Source organism: Plodia interpunctella, chromosome 10 (genome assembly GCF_027563975.2).
Source record: "Plodia interpunctella isolate USDA-ARS_2022_Savannah chromosome 10, ilPloInte3.2, whole genome shotgun sequence".
Classification (NCBI taxonomy): domain Eukaryota; kingdom Metazoa; phylum Arthropoda; class Insecta; order Lepidoptera; family Pyralidae; genus Plodia; species Plodia interpunctella.
In genome coordinates, this window is record NC_071303.1 from 8,901,101 (window position 1) to 8,914,542 (window position 13,442).

Genomic DNA, 13,442 nt, shown 5'->3' on the forward strand with positions numbered 1-13,442 from the left:
AGCAAAATAAATAGACATTGTCCTGTATAGTTAAATGGCGTCGATTAGATAATTTTCGCGAGTGTTTATCGGACGTAACACGTTTTAATTAATAGTGTGCTGTTCCCGTGTGAATTCCATAGAGCAGTTATTTTTCCAGGATTAAAGGTACCCTTCCTATGACCTTCTTCTCCGAAAATTTATTTTCTTTGGTGCGTTGAAACATTTTGCAGGCACTTAATTTTATCCCTGTCGGATTTTTCTTGCAAAATGTCTCACTAACAATTATAAAGAGAGACACAGGGAGATTCGCTGAGTTATAAATAAAACAAAAGATCACGCTTCCTATTGGAACAATCTCAATGATGAGTACAGAGCATCTATTGTTTGATTTAGGTCAACCCAACACCAGTTAAACGTTATAATTAGTGGGCACGAATTTGCATAGCAACATCACGGCTAATTAGCAGAGTAAGATGGGTTTGCGTCCGGGCATTTTGCCAGACCAACTTAAAGATCGATTTGCGCCGAGGCGAGAGCTGGGCATATATGTTTTTGTCTGGGCTTTAACCATCTATGCTAGTTAGTACTTTTAATTAGGTACTTCACTTCACGATTAGCACCTGTGGCTACTGATTTTGTAATAGGTGTTTGAAACTAATCTATGACAAGTACCTTTAATTATATAACTAGGTATGTCGATTCTCGTCCATATTAGAGTGACACAGATGATCTCAGTGTTTTTTTTTCTTTCTTCGCATTAACATCATCGCTTTCTATTCTTATTATATATCTTCCACAGCTATAACGCTTTTCCTACTTTTTATTCGCACGACCTTTGACATTGTTGTCAGACTATTTCACTCATAGGTTATTCATATTTCTTGACGACATCATTGCTTCTTCTATCAGAGATAGCAGTGATTTTAGTTTTTTGTCTACTCAAAACTTCGTGTCATCATCATTAGCCTTCATCCACTAATATTATAAAGAGGAAAGATTTGTATTTTTGTTTGTAATGAATAAACTCAAAAACGACTAGGCCAATTTTCGCACTAAGGTAGGTGATACCTTCAAGAGTGACGTAGGCTACTTTTTATTAAGGTTTTAACCGAGAGAAGCCGGGGCGAGACGACTAGTCATTAATCCAAAATGTTATAATGTAATTTTATAATTAATGACAAAGATTATTTATTTGCAAAAACATGAGTTTACATTTTTTACAATGTGGTGTTAAAAGAAAAAATACTTAATTCTATATGTTTCACCGTCCACCGGTATGCAAATTTAAATGGAGAGCGTGCTATCATGTCATTTATGTTTATGTTATGAGCATTTATCTCTTTCTTTGGATCTCTACAGAAAGATAGAGATAGAAAATAAGGCTCAGTCTATATCTAATTTCAAATGATTACATTTGAAATTAGATATAAATTTCAAATGTAATCATTGTGACACTTCATGAAATGGGATCATGTGTACTCTAAGTACTCAACAATATGTCGATAGCATCGCACGCAGCCGCCAAAATAGAGGAGTGACGTCAGTAATTTGATAAAAACGGTGATCGACTGCCGCTGGGTTAATTAGTTAATCGTCTCGTAGGTACCAACGCGTATGTACTTTCGTAGATGATACAGGATGTGAGTTGATAAAATTTGTATTCAAAAGCTTAGCACGTGAGGAATTTTTATAAAATCATTTTCTAATACTTATGAGACAGAGGCAGAGGACATTAAATCTGGAGTAGATCATATTTTATTTACACATTGATATACTTCAGGTGAATTCAAACAATTATTAAAATTGCTTAGAATTTTACTGCAAAGAATTACACGGTTCATTTTGTGTCCAGTTGTTAATGTCCAAAAAATTATAGTCACACTAAACTAGTTGAACATGAACATTTATAAGTTTTTTTTATATAACTTAAAAAATATTTACTATTTTCTATTGTGTACTAAGTAACTTAATCCAATGCATATACTTAATCCTGTGTTACTAACATGGTTGTTGGGTATGCCAATTTTATGGTGTAAACTCGATACTGATTCTGATCTTATTACTTTTAATTATTTTTGTCAAAATTATGGAAAATATTTCCATAAGGAACTACTTCATATCTTCATACTCTTAAATCAAAATCAGTGAACTAAAATGAAACGCAGTAAAAATAACCTAATTTTCACATTTTGTATTCTTAGGATTAACTTCCTTATAAAATTATTCCGGACAATATATCCTTATGAACACCAAATTCCCTGCCTTCATCTCAGCATCCCCTCTATCCGGTGACACTTCATCCCCTGTAGGTGTTCCAACCCCAAATACCGTGAACAGCCCCTGTAGATCACTGTGGACACTGCGCAAACTGACCGACCCCGCCTATATTTAGAAGGGAGGCCACGACCTCTATAAATTATTTACTAGATGTGTTCTTGGTAAGATCATTGCAATTATTAGACCTAGAACTTCAGTATGGATTCAAAAGTACGTTGGTATATAGAGGTGTTGTCGGCTAATTCATGACAGATGCAGATTAGAAACGTTCTAGAAAAATTATCATAAAGTACCTAACTTGATTCTTGTAACTAGTTAAATGAATCTTTATACCACCTATACATTATACTAACTTAAAATATGGTTGACTTCACTGCTCTTTCCAAAGCGTATATTGTAAATAGCAGAAATATCTCTTGACTAATAAGACAGTATAACCATGGTATAACCGGTGTCAGAAAAGGGGTTCTGCTAACTTTTGGTCATAATCATGTATCTTAAAATATTGTTTTTTAATATATGTAGTACAGTCAAAAGCACATCAACCTACCCAAATTCATTGCAAACTCGCCAATATTACCGTGCTACAGAGGTTCTTGTAGGTTAACTTGATGTGCTGTTGACTGTACCTATTAGTGTTAAAATGCTTTTTGCATGCAAATGTTGTCGTTGATGTTCATATTCTATCGGTGTAGACACACATAAGACCGGCTTTAAATATTTAGATTTTAAGTATTAAATTAATTTTAAATTTTAAATATTCCAGCGGCCTTACAATACTATCATCCAGTTTGTGCATACGTTATTATATGTCAATGTGTGTTTGTCTGTTAATGCGAGGGTACGTGTCTATCGCCCGATCATCCATATAACGATCGCAATTGAGGCGTCTAAGATCATGCATAAAATCATATTTACTGCGTACATATAGACTAGACACCGGCCTGTCAAAGTATTGTTACTAATTTCAACCCTAGTATCTTTAGAAAACCTAAAGCTTAAAACTTCAAAAGAATTTAAAACTTCATTATCGTCGATCATTTTATGTCCTCACAGCTCATATGGAAGATGGGCCATGATAACCATGTGTTCTCGTGCGTCCCCAATGCGGAACGAAAAAATCCATGTCTTCTGAAGCTCAGAGGACCCTTACAACATCGCCGTCCGATCGCGCAAACCACAGCGCCACGTTAAAACCCCTTACTAGCCAATCTGTTTTCAAATATCAAAATCCTAGTACCGTAAGTTTATAAGCTCATTTTCATCTTGCAAACGCATCTATTGAAGTAGGTTACTAATTGCCGCGTTTCTTCCTATTGGCATCATCGCGTCAATTGAAGAAATAACAAAAACCTATTAGGGACATATACACACATGTATACTAATTATGAGCATAGACATAATACAGGTTGTAGACACATCAGGGGGCTTACCATCATCTCTTAATGCGATCCAGTTCAGGACCTAAACTGATCTGCATCGCTAATTCGTACCATCAAGATGATATAACGATCCATTATAGGTATTGACGAAAACAATACGCCAATTCGATTTCATTCACTCATTTTGCATACTATTTCGTACCATGATGAGCATTGAGAACGTAAACTGGATCGCTCAGCTAAAATATATCGACATCGTATAGCCTTATCTCTTTCTTACATTTGGCTACTGTCACTGGGGTTTACGATTCAGAGACAATTTTTATTTTTTTAATTGATTTTATTCACTCCTTACGATTTAAATAAGATTTGTTGGTGGTACCAAATAACGCGATTCATTTTAGGTTCCTAAACTGAACTGCCCTACAATTGAATCGTTTTGTAATAGTTGATAGTATGCCCCCAGGGCTCGCACGCAAGTTCGTATTTGTAGAGTATTTTTACAATTTCTTGCACTCGACTGCCGCCCACTTGAGTTTCTACGAATCAAATGAGTCACAACCATTTTTACCTTTGGTATTGATAATAATCCTAATGCTTTTAAATCTTTTGGTCTAAACAGAAGATGTTTATGCGTGCCAATGGTCCGACAACTGATAGCGAAGAGCGTGCGATCTGGAGAAAAAAAACATACCTAGGCTCCGACCTCCTAAATCTATTTTCATAATCAACAGTTGAGGAAGTAAACCTAAATGTGATAGAGATATCATATATATAGTCAATTGACCGTTACACACATTATCAAAGTTATCAAAATTTAGGAGCTAGGAATTATACAAACAACCTAAGTATCAAACAATTTCATGTATCTATCTATTAAGGTTTCGAAGAATTCATTCTTATTCTAAGAAGAACTTTCGCTTTGATACGATTTTAGTCATCATGTACCAAAAGTCAAAACCTGAACACATTTGTCTTTGTACATCAATTCCACTGAATCATAGACGTCTCCCGAGAATAATCCTCGATCAAACAGATGCGCATGCATTTGCCGTGGCTTCAGTACAGACAAGTGGATGGTGAAACCAATGACGCAAGCGCAGACCGCTCGGCGCTGAAGCTCGAGTGGCTTATTTTTGTTATGAGCTGGGCTTGTTTTTATTTCGGGTCTATTTGGAAGTATCTTTGACTAAAATCTAGGTCTCAATTTCCGGAACTCCACTCCTGGACGTGTTCAACGATACGTCCAAATATTAACGATAAGTTTGATCGACTCGACCGCCGCAGGACCAATAAGCCGAGAGCCACCGATCTGACAATACCGCCCTACAATTTTTCGAGATTGTCCAACTCGGCCAGTGGTCCACATTTGTATGGCCAAGTAGCCACCTAAGTCTTAAATTGACGATAGTCTAATCTAATTAGTCTGCCTATTTTAATCAAAATTCTGTCAGTTCTGGGGATTCCTAAACGAAACAGAAATATTTTAAATACAAGCCTAATAAAAATATTACTTTAAAATATTATTTGACGTTTCAATACCATTTAGGGGTGGTTTAAATGCTAAATAGCCAAAAATTCAAGGGAATTCAATTAGGGGAAAAAATAAAGGTCATCGTTTAATCTAAAAAAAATCCTTTTCCTAGATATTCTTTATATCCTAATGAAACAATATATTGTAAATATATATCCAAGAATGAAATCAAAGACAAATCAATTTACGTCCTCAAAGTTTCTTGTGTCTTTAGAAATCATAACACATCAGTCAGTAGTCAGTCATACTGTAACATACATTTAATCTCACACACATTTTTCCTACTATTTATGTTGTCAACCAAAAAACGAACATAATTTGTTCACAGACATTTAATTTATCCTGAATTAACTTAGAAATCAAAAAATAAAAAAAAAAAAAAACAATTATTTTAATAGCGTCATTTTAGAACTTAAAAGTCTGTCAATCATCACATTTTAACTTCGATACTTGAGTTCGGAGCACATGGGCAACTTGACATCAAACAAGAACCTAAAATCTTTCCCGTCGATAGATTTCCCATGGCTTCCTTATGATTCCACAATTAGATCACTGTCATAACGAGGTATTAAAACTTGTGTGCTTTCAAAATTATAGCTCCACCGGGAACCGGGAAGCGACCCATTAAGGCATCATTCGCACAGTAGACGTAGTAGATATATACATTTTCAACGCTTTTTATTAATTATGGATTATTTTTTCAAATACTTAATGCTTCGAGTAATCATAGAGTGCGGTTATAAAGAAAAACAGATACATTTAAACTCTTAGCTAAGTCGTAGGGCATTTCTGAGATAGGAACTCTCGCCTCCACTTAACGACCTCGATTTAATGCCGGCATAAATTACAGATGATAAATATCAACATAATATTACAATAGGTGAGTTCATTGTAATTAATTACCGCTGATAACATAATAATATTATTGTTTTGCTGTTTGTTACGAAGACTCAAGAGCAATAAACAGTATTTTCAAAAGTGATTTTTGATACCATTTATTGCTAACAAATGTTGCCCAATTGACGCCGGGTGCAAACCCAGTAGTTTTAACGTCGTGAACGCCCAGTAGTTTGTAGCTTTTTAAGGAATTACTACTTATATAATACTAGCTTTTGCCCACAACTTCGTATGTGAGTAAAAATCCGTTTCCCGTTATAGTTGACGTGAAAAAGTGCCAGTGAAAGTGATAATTTTGAATGATTTGATTAATTTCGTTTTGATATGCCCAGTTTGGTGTAAATACTCCAGGGCCTAAAAAGAATATTTATATTTTTTGTTGATCTATGAATGTAGTACACCGAACAAAGGAACTGTTCTTTGAGGACAATGCTAACCACAGACTCCGAGTAAAGGTCCACACCTCAGGATTTTTATTTTGTTTCTTTTTTGTGTGCAACCTCGTCTTTCAGTCATATTCCACATGGCTGGGGGTCGTGGTCATTAAGCGGAATGAAGCACATATAACGGCTTACTTGGTAATATTGATGGAGTTGTTTGCAATTGGTTTTTTCCATTTCATACACAAGATGATAAATTATCGACTCGAGTGCAGGTTTCCTCACGATGTTATTATTCATCGGAACCTATTAAACTAATATACATGAGTCAAATTGATACGAACATGGTGTAGGATCTTGTCTGAGTATATATTATAAATAATTATACTCGGTATTTGACAAAAATTGTTTATTTAGGGCTGGTAAATCTCGAGCAATACATTTAAAATACCAACAGCTAAAAATTTGTTTTTTAAAGAAAAGAAACATCGCGCAGGCGCGAGCTCGTCGTCACAGCGCATGCGCGTAGACACATGGCATTGGTAGAATATTCGAACCAGGCACCTTCCGACTCACAGGTGGCGTCTTAACTATTACAACCACCGCTTCTTTTTGTGCGCTTCTTGTTGTACAAATAGCAGTTAATAAAAGTTGCATATGTTTTTGCCCCGAAGTTCGGCTACATCTAGTTGGTTTAGGTAGAGTGTAGGTTCTCAGTTGGTTACACCTAGGTTCAGCTTTAATCATTTCGGCTGCACCTAGGTTTTAGATGGTTAAACCTAGCTGAGTTAAATCTAAGTGAAATCGCGCTTCAGGTTTTGACGACCTCGGTGGTGCAGTGGTAAAGTGCTTGCCTCTGAACAGAGAGGTCCCGGGTTCGAGCCCCGGTCGGGTCATGATGGAAAATGATATTTTTCTGATTGGTCCGGGTCTTGGATGTTTATCTATATATGTATATATGTTATATAATATAGTATCGTTGAGTTAGTATCCCATAACACCACAAGTCTCGAACTTACTTTGGAGCTAGCTCAATCTGTGAGATTTGTCCTAATATATTTACATTTATTTATAGGTTTTAGCCGTAGCGTAACACATACATCAATACTGTATAGATTAGTACATACCTTTATAAGATCTTGCTGTTATATGTATGTGATCTTTGCAATCATGCAGTATCAATAAATAAATTCATGAGGCAAAAGTTCCCATGATTGCTGGCAGTAAAATAAAAAGTAATTTAAAAACCATTAATCAATGCGAATGCGCAGGTTTCAAGAAGTATAGAATTACTTTGATGGAGTTCACAATAACGCGCTTTATTGCCTCACTCCTTGTAGTTTATGTAGCTGTTCTTGGTTTTTATACAGGTTAATAAATGTTTATAAACATTATCATTTATACATAGTTACATTATTATTATTATTATAAATGCTAAAGTCTTGTCTGTCTGATTTTGATGATATTTGGAATAAGTAGCGGTCAGACTTCGGCATTGACATTACCTACAAGGTACTTGAAGTTTTGCTTATTTATCTAGTCTGTCTTGTTGACTTGCAAAATCGGTTGTACATATAAAAATTCTTTACAAACATCAATAAAATTAAAAGCACCTATAAAATAAGGTATTAAAGCAAACTTCGACTCAAATATATAAACAAATTCTGTCTAATATTTCACGATTAATAATAATACATGTTTTGGGATATACACGGAAGAATAACTCGAAATAATAACTTCTAAGCTCCTTGTCAATTGGAGAGTATTTCTCAAGAAGGATGTGGCCAGAAGTGACGCCTGCCAATTAGAAGGGCACTCCACTCGTTAAAGGTTTATAAGAGCTCTTTGTATGCTAACTGAGAGGCGATGGGTGCGCGGGCGCCGAACGGTACTCGCGCAGTGTCCTTGTGTTTGTATGGCAGATATTTAGTTCGAGTATCATGAACTTGTCAAGGGAACGCTAAGTTAAGATATTTTTTTCTTAATGCCTACATTACTACATATTTGCACATAAACACATATTAAGACAAAATGTGTTTTAGTGAAAAAATCAGTAAGTTAAGATATTTTTTTCTTAATACTTACAATTATATTTGCACATAAACATATTATGTTAAGACAAAATATGTTTTAGTGAAAAAATCAATAAATTCATTTTTATATGTCCCTTATACATTTTACCTCTTGCAAAATTACATTAAATAAAATACCTAATTAAAATACATAGTTATTATAGTGCATTATAAAAAATATAAAAAAAAAAAAAACTTAACATAACGCAGGTAAGGAACCAACCACCACATTAAAAATTCATTCAATATTATTTATGTTATAAATAAATTGTAAAAACACTGGAGTAATTGTATAGTTTTTATATGGTTTAGTAAAAGCGTCTTGGCGCAAAATGTCCTTTTCTCACAATGTCCTTTCTCAAAACGTCCTTTTCTCAAAATCCAGTAATAAAACTTGAACAAGTGCATATTTAACCTATTATCGATTAAAAAAATACAAACATACTTTAACCTAAAATATGTTTTGTCACTATTGCACTTTATAATATTTGCCATTGATAGAAAGACACAAAACATACTTTAGCTTAAAATATGTTTCAACTTTTTATGAATAAGAGTGGTAGTGCATAGAATGGTAATAGGTAGTATAGAATAGTGATGTGAAAAGCGTTATGTCCAGTGGGACAACGTCCGCATGCGATTATGGAATCCGATATTATGGTAAACGCTGCGCGTGCGTCTTTACGCACTACATGTTGATGCGCTCACGCACGCTCGGTCACATTGTGCATTTACATAGACAGACAAGTGCTTTTTGTCAGATTGTTTTTTGTATTGTATGATTAGATACTTTCCTCTGCTCTAAAAACCGGCCCGATTAAATTTACTTTAATTACAAGATATTTGTAAAAAAAGTTTTTGTTTATTACATGTATTTCCTCACTTTATGCAAAAATGTAAAGAAATAGATACAGATTAAGTATGTCTCTACCCTATATTCTGCTCAACTGTGTACTATGTGTAACGAAACAAACATTTTCTGTACTAGAAATGAAAAACAAACACAGATCGTGAAATCCCCTGGGAATAGACATAAATACTTACTTAACTATAAAAATTAACCACAAATCGTTCCAAGGCTTCTCACCACAAATAGGAACGATTACGTATTTTTGACTCGTTTATATTAACATGAATACATTATAGTTATTTATAAATAAACTCATAAAGTTAAATCATGCCATCTGTTATCTTCAGGTACACAACAGAAACAAACAAATGTCGTGCTCTCGTACATACGATACCATAAACGGTTTCTTTCCTTCTAATTTGTAACATGATTATACGAGACACGTGCTCAAATGTGTAATATAACTCCTATTTTGTTACAGATCGTGTCATGGACAAGCCACGATAAACTGGCTGAACATATGGCGCGATATGTTGTAAACATAAAAAAATAAACACGAAAATGTCAAGAAAGTGTTCTAAATTCAAATTGAATGACGTTTCGATAGTGATGTGCTAAAGTTGTAATTAAACATTGAATGGCGTGAAGATGGAGCTGAATATGGATGTAATTGCTGCTAATGCGACTTTTTACCCGCGGGAAGCTACCATTTTGGCTGCAGCGTGTGCCTGCATTTTCAGCGCAGTCGGGGTCGTTGGTAAGTAAATAGTCTGTTATTGTTTAAGATTAATATTATGTTTACGGTATCGATTCCCCTGGACGTTGATACACTAAAGGCATACCACTATTCGTGGAAGGCGATGAAATGTTGTTTACAGTAAGAATATTGTTATGGAAACAGTGCCGTAACAAGCATCGCATCACTTTAAGTTTTTATTTATGACATCTGTCAACAATCGATAAATAAAGAACCCCTAGAAAATAATAGCGCATACAAATATTAGAAGTGATTTAATTTAAATTATGTCCAATTCGTCATAAATAGATACTATAGTAGGTAATAGGTATAATGTAAAAAATCTTTTTTTTTTACATTTACAACGGCAGCGTCCGGTAATGATGAAGAAATGTTACAAAAAATATAAAGTGAGTGCCATAAAATACCACATTAGAAAGCGTCCGATTATCGGTCACTTAACACGAATGCAACATAAAACGAAATGCTCGGTCGTAATCGACATCAAACGCCAGTCCAGCGATAGGATACACGACAGAAACGACAGCTGTGTAAACAAACATGGCACATCACTAGACGATATTCGAAATTTTCAGATTAATTTGTTTCAACGGACTAAACGATGATAGGTAATTAAACAAACGTTTGCGACGTTCTTAAATACTTACTTCTATAATTCTTCAATTCATGCAAAACCTTTAAACAGGACAAAATTCAATAAAAATTTGGTACATCAGCACAGTGACACTTATAAAATGCTTAGACGAAAAAAGAAAGTTTTCCGTCTCAATTTAAAGCGAAAAATTTTCCGTCTCTCAATTCGTGTGATGGGGATAATTAAATTTGAAAATGATTGGTCATAGAAGTCAGAGCTGACTCATTAGTTCCACTCAAAGTTTGTCGCGGAGATGCAAATAAAAAGCTATTTTATCCGGTGACTTTATTGAGCGGACATCCGTTGGAATCCCTCCGACAACTTTAGGGCTGCAGTTCTGGCGTTTATTGTGAAGAGTGCTCGTTTATTCTTGGCATTATTTCTTGTTTGATTGTCTTTATGATCCTTACCAGCTGTTGGCAAAAAGTAGCCTACGACACTCTCCAGTTCTCCAACGATTTCCATACCAAAATTCACCTCGATCCGTTGATCCGTTTTGACATGACAAACGGACACTTTCACATAATGCGAAATAAACAAAGTAAGAACGTTTGATTTTAAATTTGATGGTGAGTGGTTTGCGTTCAGAATTAAACCTGTCTTTAACGTGTTTACCCATTTGGTTTAGGGTTAAACTCTCTCTCTACTCTCTATCATATATGAGCGTTTAATATATTAAACGCTGTTTAGGTACTGTATTTATAGGTATACCTATACATACAGTACTAAATCTGAATTAGTATAGCATATTTTAAACCCAAATAACCTGCTTCTGACACCGAAAAGTAAATGTAGTGTGGTTTCAAAATCATTGCCTACATGTTCCTTCAATATCCGCATACCCACCAGGAATAGTTTGCCAGTAAAACAGGCAATAATATGCTGCAGTGTTACATCACTAGCACATATTTTAATCCCAAATAACCTGCTTCTGACACCGAAAAGTAAATGTAGTGTGGTTTCAAAATCATTGCCTACTTGTTCCTTCAATATCCGCATACCCACCAGGAATAGTTTGCCAATAAAACAGGCAATAATATCCATCAAGATCTGCAAGTAGACTACAAACTATTTGCTTTTCGTTTGCGGTTTGTTTTATGACACGAAACTAATGGACTCCGTGAAATCGTACCTTATTGGCAAAATTAAAAAAATATTTGCGTCTGATTTAGGTTATGTTTTTGTGACATAACATCGTCACAATTTTTAAACCATTTGACGTCTGAAATCTGTACGCTAAACCCGGTCTTGTCTTTATAAATTTGAAACCATAGACATGTTATGTATGTACAGTAATACAGTCAATCGCATAATCAGGTTATTTATGCCACTTATTGGTTTTTAAGCCACTGTAATAATATAAGGCGAGAATTTACAATAAATTTGGGTAAGTTGATGTCCTGTCATTGACAATGTGACTCAACTGTACCTACGCCAGTATTTCAAAATTGGATGTTAAACTCATCTCACAGCAAAACATAAAAATTATATTATCTGTGTCGTGTGAATATGAATCAAGCTCACATAAAATGTACATAAAAATAATTCACACAGTTACAATGTGCATCTGGTCGTATATCGGATCGCTACAGATCAATGGGTCTTTCATTTGAGGGCATGGCCCTGCGGCTGAGCCTTTGCCAGCGCCGATATAACAGTGAAGGACTCTTTCATCTTAGTGTTACGATCATAATTTAGTTTGATACATTAAGTGATGAGTGTTTATGCAGATATTTATGAGTATAAATAACTGTTGTTCATCTCAAGACAAATAAAATTACTTATTAGCCTAAGTCATGAAACATGAGCCAATGAACTATTAGTGCCGAACCTTTTGGATCAAAATTTCTACTTAGGCGTAACTTATCGTGTAACACAGGATTTTTTCATTGTTTTACCCAAATGAAGCTGTGACGTTTCAATAATTTGATTCAATTGGGTAATCAATCACCTTTTCTCGTGTGCCTAAATGGAGTTTTGCCCTAATTCCATGTAGAACAATATTCCTCCAGTTGTTTACCACAATGCAATTACAGAATTAACCGGCGAAGGTCGCTGGAACGGAACCCCACGTCTATTAATATCGACAGCAATTAGCTGACAATCTTGCACACAGCCCTCTCCCCCTAACACGCCGTGCTGTAACGTAAACAATAAAATAAAGACGCAGATAAATATTAGTTTTGTCCTGTGTCTCCTGCGTCTATGAAATAAACCATAAACTCGGGAAATAAATCAAATCTTAATCCTAATCTTAACTAATATTATAAATACGAAAGTAAGTTTGTTTGTTAGGTACCTCTTCACGCTCTAACCAATCTTCTTGACATTATGCATACATGTTTGAGTTGAAGTACGGAGAAGGACATAGGGTACCGTTTCGTGGGAAGTTCACACGGGCGAAACCCCAAGCAAAAGCCAGTTATCAATACATTTTTAAAACCTTTATTATCATGAATTCGTTATTATATTATTATAAATGCACGCTGTGTATTCACAGCACAGGTCCAACTGCTGTGTGAGCTGTGTCCAACACAAACTTACTGAAGGCTAGTGATTGTGTCGTGTGGTTCCGCCCTAAAATAGTATTATTCCATACCATCCTGTGGATGACGTACAAAGTAAGAAGCAGCTGAGAGGTAATAATAGCAATCCCATCGAGTGTTGATGTCAGGCA

General features: G+C 35.0%; 1 protein-coding gene across 2 annotated transcripts in view; it reads left to right on the forward strand.

Annotated features, from left to right (window-relative positions):
- Tre1 (Trapped in endoderm 1) overlaps window positions 1–13,442 on the forward strand; it is a 29,583-nt gene that overhangs the window by 3,986 nt on the left and 12,155 nt on the right. For both annotated transcript variants that reach the window (XM_053751034.2, XM_053751035.2), the window contains exon 2: window positions 9,856–10,131. In XM_053751034.2, the coding sequence (XP_053607009.1) occupies window positions 10,023–10,131 (109 nt within the window). In that variant the 5' untranslated portion in view covers window positions 9,856–10,022. The remainder of the gene's footprint in view (window positions 1–9,855; window positions 10,132–13,442) is intronic.